Source organism: Rhinichthys klamathensis, unplaced genomic scaffold (assembly GCF_029890125.1).
Source record: "Rhinichthys klamathensis goyatoka isolate OS25496 unplaced genomic scaffold, OSU_Roscu_1.1 h1tg000254l_1, whole genome shotgun sequence".
NCBI classification, from domain to species: Eukaryota; Metazoa; Chordata; class Actinopteri; order Cypriniformes; family Leuciscidae; genus Rhinichthys; species Rhinichthys klamathensis.
Genome location: NW_026606776.1, coordinates 4,222,697 through 4,240,462, shown reverse-complemented (window position 1 = coordinate 4,240,462; position 17,766 = coordinate 4,222,697). Strand labels below are relative to the sequence as shown.

General features: G+C 36.6%; 2 protein-coding genes across 6 annotated transcripts in view; both read left to right on the top strand.

The window, feature by feature from the left end:
* Positions 1-6,275, top strand: part of pkp4 (plakophilin 4) — a 41,262-nt gene extending 34,987 nt beyond the window's left edge. For both annotated transcript variants that reach the window (XM_056266795.1, XM_056266796.1), the window contains 4 exons: positions 1,767-1,884; positions 2,055-2,186; positions 2,940-3,013; positions 5,207-6,275. In XM_056266795.1, coding sequence (XP_056122770.1) covers positions 1,767-1,884; positions 2,055-2,186; positions 2,940-3,013; positions 5,207-5,446 — 564 coding nt within the window. In that variant the 3' untranslated portion in view covers positions 5,447-6,275. The remainder of the gene's footprint in view (positions 1-1,766; positions 1,885-2,054; positions 2,187-2,939; positions 3,014-5,206) is intronic.
* A 2,021-nt stretch (positions 6,276-8,296) lies between these two features.
* Positions 8,297-17,766, top strand: part of tanc1a (tetratricopeptide repeat, ankyrin repeat and coiled-coil containing 1a) — an 87,719-nt gene continuing 78,249 nt past the window's right edge. For all 4 annotated transcript variants that reach the window (XM_056266812.1, XM_056266810.1, XM_056266811.1 and 1 more), the window contains exon 1: positions 8,297-8,382. The gene's annotated coding sequence lies outside the window, so the exon portion shown is untranslated. The remainder of the gene's footprint in view (positions 8,383-17,766) is intronic.

Genomic DNA, 17,766 nt, shown 5'->3' with positions numbered 1-17,766 from the left:
GATTTGAAAGAACTCCGTTCTTGTTCATTTTTATATATCATGTTTTTTTTTTTACTTGCAACAAACAACTTGTAAATGTCCCAATTGGGAGAGGGTGCGCAATTTTCAGCAATATTTTTCGATTTTTTGGATGTATTGCGAGTTAATAAACATAACTGGTTGTGTACACTTGGCACATAATATCTAAATATCGATTAATCGATCGATATAGCCCTGAATCTAATCTAATCGTAATCGCATCGTAGAATTTTTTTAGGTATCGGCAAATATCGTATCGCTGGCTGAGAGAATCGATATCGTATCGTGATTAACTGTCCGATTTACACCCCTAGTAGGGACCCTGATGTTCTCATGATTTTCTCATGAAATCCATTTTGTAGGATCCGATCAAAAGTGTACAGCGATAAATCAGGGGTGTAAGGGTACATAAAAATGACGGTTTGCTACGTACCTCAGTTTTGAAGTGGTTTGGTATGTTTTTTTGGTACAGCAGGGGGAAAACAGACCATTTTTGTTTAAAGTGGTTTACTGAACAAGCTATGTCTGTCTTTAAATTACCAAAAAAAATCTGTCAGGATTTCGGCAACTGGCATCAACATACACTGCAGTTTATGGTGCTGTTGTGATTGGGGGAAGAGATTTGAAGTGTTTACACTTTGAATGCAAACTAGGTTAGAATTATTGCGCTTCCATTCTAATGTCCTTTGTTTATTTGACATGCATGCGCACGCCGGCACTCGTTCATGTAGACTCGTAATCCTTTTTGTGAAATGGAAATATTTGCGTGGTAAATATACAACTGTAAGATGCAAGTCGCGCTCTGAGGAAAACGCGTCTCAACACACATCTGACAGTAGGGCAAGCCATGTAGGTTTATGATTTAGTTAGAAGCGCTTAATATAAAGCACATCTCATGTTTAAGGCGACTTGGATTGTGCACTTATCTGGCAGCAGCTCACTCTGTGTCCTTTGTTATTTTTCAGATGTGTTCACAATGTCGAAGTATATCGATATAAACATTATTGTTCCATCCTAGGGGAAACTTGGGAGTTTGACTGTAGACTTAGTTCAGTACACATGCTGAACACTCCTACAATAAATGCAACTGTACACAGCAAAAATGTTAATAATCAGTATTTTTGTCTTGCTTTTCAGTAAAAAAAAAAATCTAAATATCCTTAAAACAACACACATTTACTTAAGAACAATTAGCTTCAGACAATGTCTTGAAGTTTTTAATTTTTGGCAACCCATTTAGAAATAATTTTTCTTGTTTTTAAACATAAACTTGACTCAATTTAGTTGAATTTATGTTTAAAACAAGAAACATATTACTTTAAACTATTCAATAAAATGCATATTGTTTTAGATGTTTAGATATTTAACTGGAAAACAAGACAAAAATACTGATTAGGAAAATGCAGCTAATGTTGTAGTTTTAACAGTGTCTTAAAAGCTCCGATTTGATGACTCAAACCACATTTGGAGGCAATGCAAGTGAAAATGCTTTATATAATTTATAGTACACTAATGCCTTGTGGAAAAAAGGCGAACAATTGCTTAATCATAATACTTGTAAATCCACCATTGCACTACAATAACAGTTTTAAACCTAGAAGAAAACAACAATACGATCATCAAAATTACTTGAAATAGAATTAAATAAATAAAAAATCCTCTGTCTGCTTACCACTTGTGATTGGATCACCTGAGATGTATAATAATAGTAGGTGTAAACAGGGCCTCTGTGTTCTGTGATTCATCAGGATGGATGGAACCAGAATCACTTCATAACTCCAGTGTCAACACTGGAACGAGACCGCTACCGTTCCCAACCTACTCTGCCAACCAGCAACGTACAGATGTCACCTGTTATCCAATCAGGTGAGTCTGATTGTAATTCTGTAGAAGCTACAGGGAAATGACTCACTGCTTCTATAGGCTGATATTAATATTATTATTTGGTCGTTTTATTTTTATTTTCTTATTTGTTCTTTGCACTCTGAAATGATTAATTGACAATGGATATTTAATTTTGTCCCCCACACATTTAGGAGGCAGTGCCACCTCTTCCCCGGCCATGTTGGGTATTCGAGGTCATCGTTTAAATCAGCGGCGGACCCAGTCATCTATGCAACTTCATAATTATTATGGAGACGCCAACAGAAACACAAGTCAATATACAGGTGAGCTTTCATAAAGTTTTCTGGTCACTTCTTAACAGGCAAATACCCACATTCTTATTATGTACACTTTATAGTATTTGAAAGAAAAAAGGCTTTTGTAATGTTCCATTAAAATGTATTAGAATTTTCTGCCCCTGAAATGACTTTTCTACTGGTGTGGCCAAGAGTGTGCAGTCAGGGAAAAACAATATTAACTAATAATCTTAAGTTTCTCCCCTCATGATCCTTGTCAAGTCCCAGTGGATGAAATGAAGTCTTTCTTTCTGAATATTTTGTTTAATTCAGAAATATGCAGCATAGTTGGTAATGATATATCTTGAAAAACAACAGATCTGTCTGTGAATTAGAAGCGGGACTCTTCAACTAATAGAGCAATCAGTTTTACTTCCCTGTCTGGTCGGAAGTCATAATGGTCATTCATTTAAGAGCACTTGACCTCCGTAGTTACTCTTCATTGATTGGTGGTACTTCAACCTGGAGGGTCTGATGATGTGTCTGTGATTCAGAATGTGGGTTCAGTGTGAGTGAGGTCTTCATTAGGTCTGTTGGGCTGTTGAACCGATTCCGCCCATCTAACCCTCAGCCCTGCTCTCCGCCCTAACTGTGCTTCACAAAAAATAGAGCTTCACAACAGACTGTACTCTTATTTAAAATATAGCTCGTTTAAACATCAAATTATTAGATAATATGGATGGTCATAACTATACAAGCATTTATTGAGATGTTTTAATATTTGTGTTTGTATGTGTTTAGGGTCTGGAAAGCAGTCAGCCTATTTCATCAGTTCCTATCCCTCTCCTTCAGCGGAGGAGTCCCACAGGTCACAGGTGAGTTTAACTCTTGCTCGCCTCACAGAACAAAAGAAGAAATTGCTAAATCTGAAGCCAGCTGAGCCCAGATGCCATATGCCCTCTTCAAATGATATCCATTGATGTAGATTTAATGCGTCTAATCCCAGCAGATGAAGTTTACATAATCCTTTGGCTTTTTTTCTTGACCACAAATAAACCAAGCATCTGAGTTTAATGTTTAATGTATGAAACTGGTACCGTATATAAAGTTTTTAAATATTTTATAAGGTAAAATGTCGAATTTTTTTACGATTTTAAATATTTATCTCTTATTCTAAATGCTCATAAATTGCATTGTGCCATCTCAAACTAAATGAATAAATATGAATATATATTTGGATGTACAAAACATTAAAAAAGTAATAGTTTTACAGTTATTTATTTAATATTTTACAAGCTGTTACTAGCTTTGAGCTTTAAATCGTGACACTTTAAGATGTTTATTAGAGTTTAAAGATCTCATTAAGATGAATATTCGGTGCAACATTTTTTTATTTGAACAAGCTGACATCAGTGTGTCTGTTCAGACTGACACGAACATTCGGATGCCGTCAATGCAATTAAAGTCGTGTTCTAAAAATTCTGGCAGCCAATAAGATTCGCGCTATTGGTCACATGTCAAGAGCTGCTGCTGTTACATAAAACTACGACGTTGTCAGAAACGGAAAGTTTCCGTAACCAGGGTATTTCTGCTTTTTTTATAAGTGCCTCCTAGGGATGGGACGGTATGAAAATTTCATATCACGATTATAGTGTCCAAAATTATCGTGATTATCAATATCACGGTTTTGTTAAAATGAGATGAAAGTGTTCAAAAAAGAACTGATGCTCACACTGAAAACATTTCAACAAGTTTTATATTTGAAAATCAACAAACAACAAATAAGCAGCTCTATGCAGTTTTTTAAACAAGATTCTATTCTGTGCCATTTCCTTTTTTATAATGCCCGTCATCAATAGCAACGCATTATTGCACAGCGCGCACATCCATGTATCACAACGGACGCGCGCGCGCTCTTGTTTCATTCAAATACAACTTGCCGCCTTGCGTCTAACGTTACCGTTTTTGATTGTATTGAAAATTAAATCAGAGTTGATTTATTGTTTACCGAGTTTGATAATATTGTTGTGATCATCTTGTCTGGACGATTGTTTTGTACGCTGTACAAAATGGATTTATAAACGGGTAAGATTTAAAACATTAATCTCAATTCAATATGTCCCCGTAATTATGTGGTAAAAATAAAATCGGTGTAACAAGTGTACAATTAATCTATACATTACTATCCCTTAAAATGTCACTCTTAATAATAGTCTGGTTTGAAGTTGTTCGTTCGTCTTTGGCTCAAAGCCACTTGCTGCGAACTTTTCTTCGCGGAAGCTTCATGTCTTAATATTTCAACTCAAAACAACATTTTGTGAACAATAAAAAAAAAACATTGCGCCTGCGTCAGGCTGTTGCTGGCTGGACAGGATTTATAGAGAGTTATTAAAATCGCGATAATCGGATTTTTAATGAATCGCGGTTTTAATGATAATTAAATTTTAAACGATAATACTAACCGTCAGAACATTTTATCGTGGTTTACCGTGAAACCGGTAATCGTCCCATCCCTAGTGCCTCCTAATGTCAGAGAGAGAACATGAATTTTTCATTCAGCCTGTCTGAACAAACTTATTGTATGTGAAAATTCAACTTTTATGTAGGTGTGAAAAGGCCTTAATGCTGATATTTCTACAATAAGTTAGCTTTTTAGTTGTTTACTGTAAAAAAAAGTAACTGAAACAGGGTTACCAAATTAAGATCATCTACTGACCAACCTAGCAAAATATAAGATAAAGTGATGTAAAAAGAGGAGATATTTTAGATGACTTTTTATGTCATTGAATGGGATAACTATGAGGGTAAGTGTTGGAACATAACCCTGAAACTTAGAGAGACTTAATTATCTCCTTGTTTTTTATATTTTTTTATATATATATATATATATATATATATATATATATAATACAAACGTTTAATAAATATAACAGGCAAATAAAGCACCTTGTGAGGAAAGAGACACTAGATTATGTTTAGAAAAAGTTATTTGTTGTCACTGTTTATTCATATAAATGATTTATGTAAATGATGAACACAAAAGGCACTCATTTTGTCTCTTCTTTCAGCATGGCCGGCTCTACTACCCAGATGACTCAAATCAAAGCACCTATGACACTTTTGGAATGTACCTGTCGTCTCCGATGGGCTACGAGGATGCCTACCTGGACGAGCCGGTCCGTTATCCCGTGGTGAGCGAGAGGCAGGTGCTCAAACCCAATACCAACTACGTGGACTTCTACTCCACCACACGCAGGCCTTCATACAGAACTCAGCCCTACCCGGCCTCACCTGACTCATGGGTGTAGGCATGTACGTTTGTGCGTAATTGTTCATGTAACGTGTAGCCATAGATAGAATATAACAAGGACGTGTCACTCCTTAAGACATATCTGGATCAGTGGATTCCAAGACTGTTGTATGGACAAGCTGTTGCATTTGAAGTGACTGGTTCATTTTCATTCAACAAATTTAATTTGTTTTGTGTGTCCGGTGCAGCGACATTCATTTTCATTTGTGTGGGTGTGAGTGGGAAAGTGTGTGTGAGAATAGATGACATTAAATGCTCCATTATTAAATTAACTTGAATTTAATCCGGGATTGAGTGTGAGCCAAAGATTTACTTTTCAGTATCTGCTGTTTTTAAACAGCAACACGTGTTTAAGGTCTGATTTACTGAGAACTTGAACCATCTTTTTATGATTTAATTTTTCATGTTTTTTTTTTAATGGCATGTATTATAGTCACCCCAGTTTTTGAGCAAAATGAAAAGGTGTAACTAAATTACATATTGGCTGAAAAGTCTAATTCTAAAGTCTAAGTCTAAAGAAATAATAGCAGTGTAAAAAAAAAAGAAGATAAACACTAATAATGTTCTGTGCAATTGAAACAAAAACGTCATTTTGTCTGATCTCATTGCTGTAGCCTACTTAATGTAAAGATTAATGTATGTTCCATGGAGTCTTGCACAACTACGTCAGTTTATTGTACTACCGTGATCTGTGCTACTAAGCACAAAAAACTGTGCCATGATAAATCGCTATGTAGAACTGTGTGTATATGTAAGAGACCTTATGGAGGCAAAAGTTATTACTATCAGAATATTTAGATGTAATAAAGATGACATTTGTTTTTTTATATTTGATGTTGGATTATGTTGTTTATTTCTCTACCATAAGAAGCTACAATTCAATTTTATTTTCAGGTGTTTTTCACACTACAAATTGTGTTAATGCATTCTAACAGCACCAATATATATGTATTAAATATTGAGAAATTGAGAAAAAATGTGATGTACCTGAGACTTTCCAGCCAGGGTCATGAGCCAACTGACACTGAACAGGTGTGTACACACACACACACACACACACACACACACATACTAGTTTTGACAAGAAAATAAATATAGCTACTGATAATGATCAGGGGTTTCATTCCGTCAAACCACTAGTCCATCCATAATACCCATCCTGTCCCATCTAGTGATATAGTACTGCGTTCCTGTGCAGTATTTTCGACTCTTTGGCGTCCCCGTGTGTCTATCGGTGGAACAGCTTTCTAATTAAAAGGATAGTTTACCCAAAATATGAGGATTCTGTCATCATTTACTCACCCTCATGTTGTTCTAAACCTGTATGAATTTCTTTCTTCTGCTGAACACAGAAGAAGATATTTTGAAGAATGTTGGTAAACCAGACAGTTGACGGTAGCCATTGACTTCCATAGTATGAAAAAAAAATACTATGGAAGTCAATGGCTACCACAAACTGTCTGGTTACCAACATTCTTCCAAATATCTTCTTCTGTGTTAAGCAGAAGAAAGAAATTCATACAGGTTAAGAACAACATGAGGGTGAGTAAATGATGACAGAATCCTCATTTTTGGGTAAACTATCCTTTTAATTAGAAAGCTGTTCCACCGATAGACACACGGGGACGCCAAAGAGTCGAAAATACTGCACAGGAACGCAGTACTATATCACTAGATGGGACAGGATGGGTATTATGGATGGACTAGTGGTTTGACGGAATGAAACCCCTGATCATTATCAGTAGCTATATTTATTTTCTTGTTCCCTGTTGAGCTTTTACTGTCGGCACAGATTTATTATTTCTGCTTCACTGTATCTGTATGAAAACAAAAGGGTCAATCATGATAAATTGAAAAAGTACTACAATTTTGGTGTAATGTAAGTATCTAAGCGTAAACCGGACTTTCAAAAATATGCTTTGGTCATGCTCATGAACTTTTTTTATTCATAACTTGATTTGATATTTAGACAATAGTAAGTAAGATAATGAATAGTTTGGAACCTGACTGAAATTAAAAAGCTAAAGTTGCCCATTGTATCAGTGAGAATTTTTAACTAGCATGAGGGTTAACTTGGTGTTTTTTTTTTTTTTATCTAACAGGCCAAAAATTTTTTAAGTGAGACAAACGAACTACTTTACAAATACAGGCAGGGGATATTAGGATAAACAACAAAATAATTAAATAAATCAAAAGATTGAAATAAATAATAATAATAAATAATATAAGTTAAATAAAAACATGAAAATGTTTTTACAGCTTTCTTGGTTTTCAAACTTAATATTGTTTTTATATTGTTGAACTTTTGCCTTTAAAATTATAAATAAATTTATATTTATGTATACTAAATTTAGCTATAAGTAACAAATTGATATGATGATTTATGATAAGATATCATAAAGTGAAAACCATTGCTGTTTTCAGAACCAAAACCTTCTGGAAAATTATGTAAATAATTAAAGGATTTTTTTATTTTATATTAATAAAGAGTACGTATAGGAAATCGTATGAAATGATTAAATATTTAAAAAAGTTTACAATTAAAATTATTTATTAAAAAGTATTACAATTATTTTATGAAATGAATATTCAGTCAGTTCAGTTAATTCTGATGATAATGATTATTGTCATCTTGTGAACGTGAGTTTGAGATATTTGATGGAGGCATGATTTCACATCCTAAATAGGATTTTATATTTTTTCCAAAAAATACTGAAATTCGCTCTAAGGAAAGAAAGTTTTGTCACGTTCCCCACTCAGAGAGGCGGGAGGTGCGTCAGTTTCTTCAGACTGACTGATTGAGGGAATCGAGAGAGGGAGGAGTTGATGGAATGCGCTCCTTCACTCACTCACTCACTCACTCACTCCAGTCATGATTCTGAGCGAGAAACGCGTGTGTGTGGCAGAGTCTGCGTGGTATCTCTCTTAAAACAGGTAAGTTTCCTACAAGCTTTAATTCTGGAACATCTGTGTACACGAAACAAAGTTAAATCTGACAACCGTTGCAAGTTTTTTGGTCTCGTGAAGTCGCTACATAGAGACTCTGGAAAAATTCTGCAGCGTTCGTGTTAATGTCAAACGTTCGCGTTTCAGAGCATGTTGCTTACCAGTTGTGTTATTTACTTCAAAGTTGTTTTATAAGCGTCTTTTGTTGAATAGATTAAGTTTACCAGTGATTGAGTGGTCTGTCATGCTGTGATGTTTCTGTTTCTCACGTGCAACACTAATCATAATTTCTACACAAAATAGTTCAGTAATTTATTATCCTGATTAATATTGGTTTGTTGATCTTTATTTTGCTCAACCATACAAGGCACCCCCCCCCCCCCCCCCCCCTTATTTTGCACACTAAGTATGTGACAGCTGCTTTCTTGAAACTCTTTCTTTGAAACTTTAGGCTAATGAAAAATTTTGAGCCACACAATATAGCTATGGAAAAGAGTTAGGCATCACATGTGGATATTTTGAGTGGCAAATACTTACGGTCAGGAACTTTGGACCTTTAAATCAACACTTGAAGCCTGAAAAGCCACTTGAAAGTTTAGTTTCCTCTTTACACACATGCTCTTTTTGAGAAAAAATGTCATGTACCTGAGACTTTCCAGCCAGGGTCATGAGCCAACTGACACTGAACAGGTGTGTACAAACACACACACACACATACTAGTTTTGACAAAGTAATGGAATGTGTTTGTTCTTGCATTTGTAAAGGTCAGCTGAACCTTTCCTCCATGCATGTTTGTCATTAAAACCTTGCATTTCATGTCTCTCTTCCACACTGTACCCTAAAGCCCTCTTGATTCAGTTAGTTCATGTTTTCAGTTCAGTAGACTTCTGTTATTGCTGCCCTCGGCCTGAAAAGTAATCAGATCACTTGTGGTAAGCAGAGTAGGATTTCATTTTTGAAGCTTGCTGCCATTGTTCTGATCACTGAATCTGTTGTTGCACGCTCTATTGAACCTTATCAAATTATATTGAATTTTGCTAAATCAAGAGCATGGACCACATGCCTTGTGGGTTTTCGTGAAAGAAGATATTGTCCTTATCCCATAGCTTAATACTTCTGTTCCTTCAGTGTCTTGTACTTTCACTGTGAGCATTCCTAGCACTGTTGTTTCCATGACAGCTTTATGAAAAAGGTCACGATATTTGCAATAATGTGTGCCATCTTTATTTAGGATATTTGTTGGCTATGTGCAACAGTCCAGTACAGTCGGGAGTAAAAAAAATTCTCCTTAGGGAAATTGATCCTCCTTAACAATAACTTATAAACCTTATAAACCTCTTGTGAGCTTCAAGGCTGATAATTGATGGCATATGCTTTTCTCGAATCTATCTGTTAGCGTTATTTCACTAACTGTGCTACATTACCCATGATTCTGTACAGAAGATTCCTAAATTAGAGTCTCGGCGAGCAAATTGTGCCAAAAGAGCTTGCAGGAATGAATTAAAGTACCGGTAGCTATTTCTACAGATAGAATCAGCTGCTTTAAAAAGATTTTAGATTAGTTTAATTCAATTGGCATTTGCAGTGCTTCATGGGATTGTAGTTCTTTCCCTCACTAGCCAGTACAGTGTTGCACCTTTGTGTTTGTCTTTCTTTTTTTCTTCTTTTTTTTAAATTTGTAATGTTGCGATTCACCTCTGCTGTGGCTTTGTATATTCCTTGCTTACAAGTTATGACACTTTAAGAAAGATAAAAATAAAGGGATAGTTCACACAAAAATGAAAATTTCAAGGTCCAAAAAGGTAGTAAAGTCATTTTAAAATTAGTCTTTGTGACTACAGTGGTTCAACTTTAATTTTATGAAGCGACGAGAATAGTCTTTGTGTGCAAAAACAAACCAAAAAAAAAAACGACTTTATTCAACAATTTCTTCTCTTGCATGTCAGTCTCTGACGCTGTTCACATTGTAAACAGTGCAGCGCTTCCGGGTTCTACGTCAGAAAGCTGGCTCAGTACTGGCCGGCTCCTGCGTCAGCATCACACGCATGCATCGTGGTGCTCACGTGAACTGTGTCAGAGACTGACATAGATGAGAAGAAATTGTTGAATAAGGTCGTTATTTTTGTTTGTTTTTTGCGCACAAAGTATTCTCGTCGCTTAAGGTTGAACCACTGTAGTCACATGGACTATTTTAATGATGTCTTTACTACCTTTCTGGGCCTTGAGAGTGGTAATAACGTTGTAGTCTATCGGGGGTCAGAAAGCTCTCGGATTTCGTCAAAAAGATCTTGATTTGTGTTCCGAAGATGAACGGAAGTTTTACGGGTTTGGAACAAGATGAGGGTGAGTAAATAATGACAGAATTTTCATTTTGGGGTGAACGAACTCTTTAATGCTGAAAGATACAAAAAAAATTGTTCAATCAAAAATAACTTGATTTGCTCTGTATTTTGTATGAACTTTATAATTCTTGTTATGGTTGTGATATTTTGAATAAGAACTTAATTGCTTCGCTGTTTTGGACATTCATTACTGGATGTCTTCCAAGGGTTGCATGACTACCCATTTCTCCTAGTCGACTACTTGTCAAAGCAATACCTGAGTTAGAGTATGTCACTGTTTAAAAAAAAGACAAAAAAAAGTCATGGTTTGTGTCGACAAGTGTTAATTAATTGTCAGCCCAATAGTTGTGTATTATGTATTATGCACGAATATTGTAAAATTAATTACAATAACTGGTTTAATTATGTATATAACGCGTTGTAATTTGACAAGCAACATTATCTAACTTTAACATCCGACGTTGACATTTGACATTGAACAATATGTGCATAAATATATTAATACAATTCATTTTAGTTAGCCTAGAGGACAAGGTACTATTGCACATAATCATCTCACAGGTCTTCAACATTAAAAACAATAACAGATCTGTACTCGCATCACTTAGATCTTTACTCAACTGGTTTAAAGTAGTTTATAATAGAATAAGACAAATTTCTGTTCACTGTCATCATCCTCCTGCCTCATTCCCTTTGGTCGGGGTCATGGTTTGCGTTAAGAAAAACAAGTGCGTTGAATGGTTATTCTCACTCGAGTACTTTATGGCTTCCGACAGCACGATTAGTGGTTAAAGTAGTCGACTACCCGACTAGTCTATGCAAGCCCTAATGTCTTCTATAGTTCCTCAGAAGCCAGCGACTTGCAAAGTCGTAATAAAATGAAAAGGGATGGTTGTTTTCGTACAGGAATTCTGGCAGCTGAAGAGAGAGTGCCACAGAAGTAGTTATGACTGGAAAAATCATCAAATCCCAAGAACTGCTAATTTAATCAGTAATTCCCTCTGAGTTGCAGAAGCGATCTAGTGAGTGATACACGCTCTCCGTTTTAGTACTTGTTTGGACGTCATGAACACTAGCTTTCCATATCCCTTTCTACACCTTTAGAGCATTTCCCATGTTTACTCATTAATGGAGGCTTGCACAGTCCTGCTGCTGCTAAAGTCGCTCTAGTGTTTTTATGGCAGACTAATAGTTTAATTGTCTGTGTTTAACTCAGCAGGAGAGAATGAGCTAATGTTTGACCTAAAAAGAGCTGGACTGAAAGGGTGGGCTAGTTAATGTCCACAGGGTGTCTAGTGAAATGAAGTGTGGATTGTTACACTGCCATCTAAACAGATTCAAATAGACTACGCCTTTGAACATCCTTCTCTTTTTCATCAACTCAACACACAGTATGTTGACGGGAAGATTTAGCTTTGGTTAGTGGCTGTATTGAAGTGGGATCTGAAATTGGAAAATTTGCCTTGCAATGTTTTAATCTACTTCAGATGTCTAAAGTACTAGCAAATCAGTTAGATCATCAGATCTACTGTATAGGTTTAGGTTAGTCATTGAACATTGTCACCATGATGACACCCAGAGAGCAATTTTACCCTGAAATTCTCTACAGTACTGCCTCTGGTATCTTTGCAATTATTTTTTAAGAAAAGTAGCCTAATTGGTGTAAAAAAAAAAAAAAAAATTCACAACATATTTTAAACCAATTTGAGGCAGTACAACAAATGCTTATTGTCGCTGTCGGGCTGTAACCTTGTATCTCCATGTTTCGTCATTTTTATTTCTTTCAATAAGTTATGACAAGTTTTTACATTGCTTTAACTCAAATAAGTTAAGCAATTTTTGACTAAGTTGTACAAGATTCAATTATTTTTTTTAAGTCAGTTTAATGTAATTTAAGTTGAAATTACTTACATTTTTAAATACAATCAACTATGTTTAAGGCAGCAACTTTTTTTACAGTGTACAGTAAACTTTATAGCATGTAAGTTGATAAAAAAAGATAATGCGATGCACTTACAGCCGCTAATGCGGCCGTTCTAATGACGGACAAAACGCATATGTCCAAAATTTGCTGGTCAAGACCTCGTAACTCTATTCGCAACCTGATTTTGGTCATATGTTATTAATATAATGACACTTCAAATGTTTTTTTTTTTTCGATTTCTTAAAGTGGCGTTTTTGGAGATACAAGGTTTCCGCACGATAGCAACAATATACTAGCATTCTTGATGAGATAGGGGTCTGAAAGGGTATACTTGCCACAATCTATTACCACTTTATTTGGTGTTTAATTGGTGTTCATTGATGATCGATTTACCAAAACGATTCCATTTACACCTGGTCACATAAATGAGTTTTTGCAAAACGGATATAAATCCGATCTTCAATTCCCGCTGCAGATTTAATGTAGTGCACGTCACCGAAAGCAACCGATATTGCTGCATTTTATTGATCATCAGCTAATTTCAAAATCAAAGACAGCAATAAGAGAGAGCGTTAACAGAACTAGTAAGATCATTTCGTTTCTTTACTTTTAATGAAGATGATTGTGTTCAGCGTAGGCTTGCCGCGATAGACGGTGTTGACGGTGTTACCGGTTTTAAGCCCCATCACCGGTGACATCACTTTCCCACCGTGACACCGCGATGTCTTGACTTTTTTAAAGTATTCGTTTTTGCTAAAATATTTATTTGAATTAATTAAAAATAATAATTATCAATTATTTAGTTCAGAAGAGAGCATACAATATAATTAAAAACTGAACTGCGCAGTGCGTGCCAAGAGCCAGTCACGTCACAGATCAGCAAGCATCAGGATTCCATTTAGCACGTGTGGAGATGAGAACGAGTCAAATTACAGAAAAGCAAGATAATGGCGGAATGTGTAATTTATTTAGGCCTGTTTTATTTTCTTATTCGTTAATAAACGTTTTATGGTTCTTATTTGTTTGGGCCCACAGTTTGACGATTTTCAGCCTATGCATGGGGTTATTTTTATTCGTTCGTTATGCTAATAAAAGTTCTGTCTATAAATAAAAGTTTTATTATCAGCAAGCCGAGTATTTTTTTTTTTGTCCATTCAAGCAATTGACGCTGAATTGCCAATTGACGCTTATTTCGAAAGTGAAAGTATAACGCGCACGCATTTAAAAGCTATTTAACCCCCCCCGCCCCGCCCCCCACGGTGACACCGGGATTACCGGTGTTGTGACACGTCGATTAACCGGTGGGAAATTTTCCTCACCGCGGCAACCCTAGTTCAGCGTCTAAGACTTACTAACACTTTGATTTGTGATAGTTTGCGGCGCGTTGGCTTGATGAATAGACGCTCAGCTGCTCATCTGAGGTGATGCGTGTCGCAGTAGCGTCGTCATATCTGACTATAACATGACATATAGCCTATAACACGCTCTCACACGTGTAATTTTTTTTAGCATTTTTGGGAGGAGTAAAATTTACATGTGGTTTCAACCACTAGATGCATTTACACTTGTCCAGTTTCGTCTGGAATGCGGCCCAGACAGACTGATCTCATGAAATGGCGTATGTATGACACGCCAATTCGTATTTCCATTTTTGGCGTGCTATCAACACGCATAATCGCTTTTCAGCGTCTTTATCAACGCCGTTGAGTTAACGTTACATTACTGTATATAATATATGACCTACCCCAACCCCGTCCCTAAACCTACCTGTCGCATACCATTTATGAGTCTTCCCCTACCATCCTAGGAAAAAAAATATTGCTCCACAGATGTAAATATACATTTTGCTTTGTTTCGCTCGGACAATTAACGGCGTACACATGTACGCAGAATCACTCGGACATTTAACGGCGTACACATACACGCAAAAGATGACGGTTCGTATCGGCGTGGACATACACGCGGATAGCTCAAAATGCGTATAGATAACACGCCATTTGACTTGAAAGTGGCGTGTATGTTTACGCAAAGTCATGATGTCATGTTGGCCCAGACCACCTCCTGATGTGGTTTGAGCGATCGGATTCAAATCCGTCTCGAATGCGTTTCGGAGGGCATTTACACATGGTCTTTTCACGATCGGATAGCTATCCGATCACAGAAAACGCATGAAGTGGCCAGGTGTAAACAGCCCCTAAATCAGGGGTGTCCAAAAACTCGGTCCTGGAGGGCCACTGTCCTGCAGAGTTTAGCTCCAACCCCAATTAAACGCACCTGAAACAGCTAAACATGGTCTTGATTAGCTTTTGAAGGTCATTAGGCATGCTAAAAACTTACAAGCAGGTGTGTTGAGGCAAGTTGGAACTAAACTCTGCAGGACAGTGGCCCTCCAGGACAGAGTTTGGACACCCCTGATCTAAATGATCTTAAAATAGGCAGAAACACCACTTCGTGAGATTTACCCCTTTACTGCTTACCATGGAAATGAATCTAAAAAGTGAATGCTGACACTGATCTGCTGGAGGATCACGGAAACTAGTTCTTGCATAATTTCTCACAAAACCAGTAACCTTCTGGATAAAAATGTGCTCTTGTTAGTCCTGAAAAGCTTGATGGCTTTTGATGTGAATGCCGCACATTTGTACAAGACCCCCATGTGTCGTCATGTCTTATTCAAATGGTAAAGTGGAGAGATTTAGGCCAGATTGTCCATAAAAGGAAACAAGGCCATTTTCCCTTAGGTTTCAGCCATAAAACCCATTTCGAAAAAGCTGTCCTCATTTCCCACTCTGTGAACGAGCACCGCCAATTCTGAAACGCTTAAGACGAGTCCGTTCATTTGCGCTACAAATATGATTCTGAATGTGTCTTTTGAATTAAAGGCTCCCATTCATCTGTTTTATATTGTCATGTACTGTAGCTCTCAGCATTATGCGACTAAATGTAGTTTTGTGTTTTCTGATTGCATGGCTTTCTCTGTTTTCTATACATTTAAGTCATGCTTTGCTTTTCTTCCCTCAGTATCCACCCAAGTCGCCACCTTATTTCTTGTCATCCTCTATTTTCGCTCCAGCCTCTGATATATCTCAGCTTTTTTCATCCAATTAAACTCACATTTAGGCTGCAGTCATGGCCCACAGAAACCTGCTATTACTAGAAAGTACAACTTAAAACGTTATTCACGGTGGAGGGCCAGCGGTGGTCAAACCAGGGCTTTCCAGTTGCTTGGTTCCAAGACTGGTGAAGTTCTAATGCGCTTTTCTGGAGTCTGTAATTAGATTTTTAGTCACGCGCAGGGATGATTTAGTTGGGTCTTTTTTAGCTTCTCAAACCGAAATCAATGACTTTAAAAGAAGAACGACCATAAATAGATATCAGTTGTGACGGTAAATTGTTAGCCAATATTTATGATCCATCTATGAAAAAGCTACTATTATACAAAATTGAGGGTTTTTGTAATAATCCTTTTAGTTGTGAATCATCCCGTAGACTTGCATTATAAAACAAGAGTGAAAAGTTTAGATCTTCTTTCAGAGTTCTGCCTGTATGTGCTTTGTCTCCGTAAGACACAATGCCTGTTTTCCTTGTATCCAGCACTATCCAGATGAAGTTCGTTGTGACATTATCTTTGTGACATCAGTGCATCTGCAAATCTGTACAGTATGTGGCCTGACAAGAAGCCAGGCGTTTTGTGACTCTGCTTCATGTTCCTGGGGTGCATATGTGCCTAATATGTATAGGATGAGAGGAAATGATGGTTGATGAGAAAATGAGATGGTCTTTGGATATGCATAATTTCTGTGATGTGGTTTTCATTATGTCATTTAGGCTTGTGTTTCAAAACCCAAGTCTCTAAACGACAGGATGTGGCTCCTTTTAAATCCAGGCAATTAGTATTGATCCATTGAACCAGTTGCTTTTTAGGCTTGGTGACAATTCATTTTGACATTAACAGATCACAATCTAATCAATTCCAGAGTTTGTCTCCAAAATTGAAACAAATTATAGTAGTGTAAGTGCACAACTGTGATGCATCATTTATAAGAAATAATATGCTTCTTGAATAATTTCATATGTTTCCCGTATATTGCATTGTTTCATTTCCACTCATTTGTTCTTTTTTTATTTGGTTGCTTCTGGTTGGTTATGGCTAGCACTGCAGTCCTGTGGCTGAGGGAAGGAATCAGCAAAATCGTTTGCTGATGGCGACAGTTTTTAAGCCCAAACCAACACTCAGAAGAACCATTTCTTAATGCCCCTAAGTCATTTCCCCACAAAAACATGTTGCGCACTGCTACTCTTTTTCTTTCTTTTCTTCTTTTCTGCTTAAACAATCCTTTTTTTTTGGAACATCACAGAAAACAAAGCATTAGTCAGTCCATCACTCATTTGGGCTTTTCATATTTACCCCAGGGTCATTTTTTAACTTTTAAACCATGTTGTTCCGTGTCTCTTTCTGTTCATACTTATTCAATAATAACCCTGGGTTATTATTTAAGTTATTAATTAATCTCAGGTTTTGAGATTTCACACTGTATAAAAATAAATTTGACGTTAAAAGCATTGACTAGACAAGTACAGTTTTAAAGGGGTCCTATTATGGCCTTTTACGAACTCTTGATTTTGTTTTTGGGGTGTACTGGAATATGTTTTAATGCTTGATTGTTCAAAAAACACATTATTTTTCATATATTTTACATTGCAGTTCCTTTCTCCCCAGTCTGGCTCAAACACGCCAATTTCGATGAAGCCCCTCCTTCTGAAATACGAAATGTGCTGTCACTGCTGTGATTGGTTAGCTGGCCCAGTGTATTGTGATTGGCAGCGCTTAGCGCGTGTTCGGGAAATGTCCCGCCCCTCCATAGCAGCGAGTTCTTCTCTAGTGTAAATAATTAACTATGGCGTAACTTTCAAACCAATTCAAGTCTGATTCAGACCCTGACAATGTTAATGAACAAGAGAATCGTGCAGAACGGATTTCATGCACGGACTTTGCAAGCACAGATTTCGCAGGACGTTTCAGAGTGGCATGAATAATATAAATATAATGTTATCCACCATTTAATCGTGATATTTGTCGGAAAACTAAGGTAATACAAACAGTA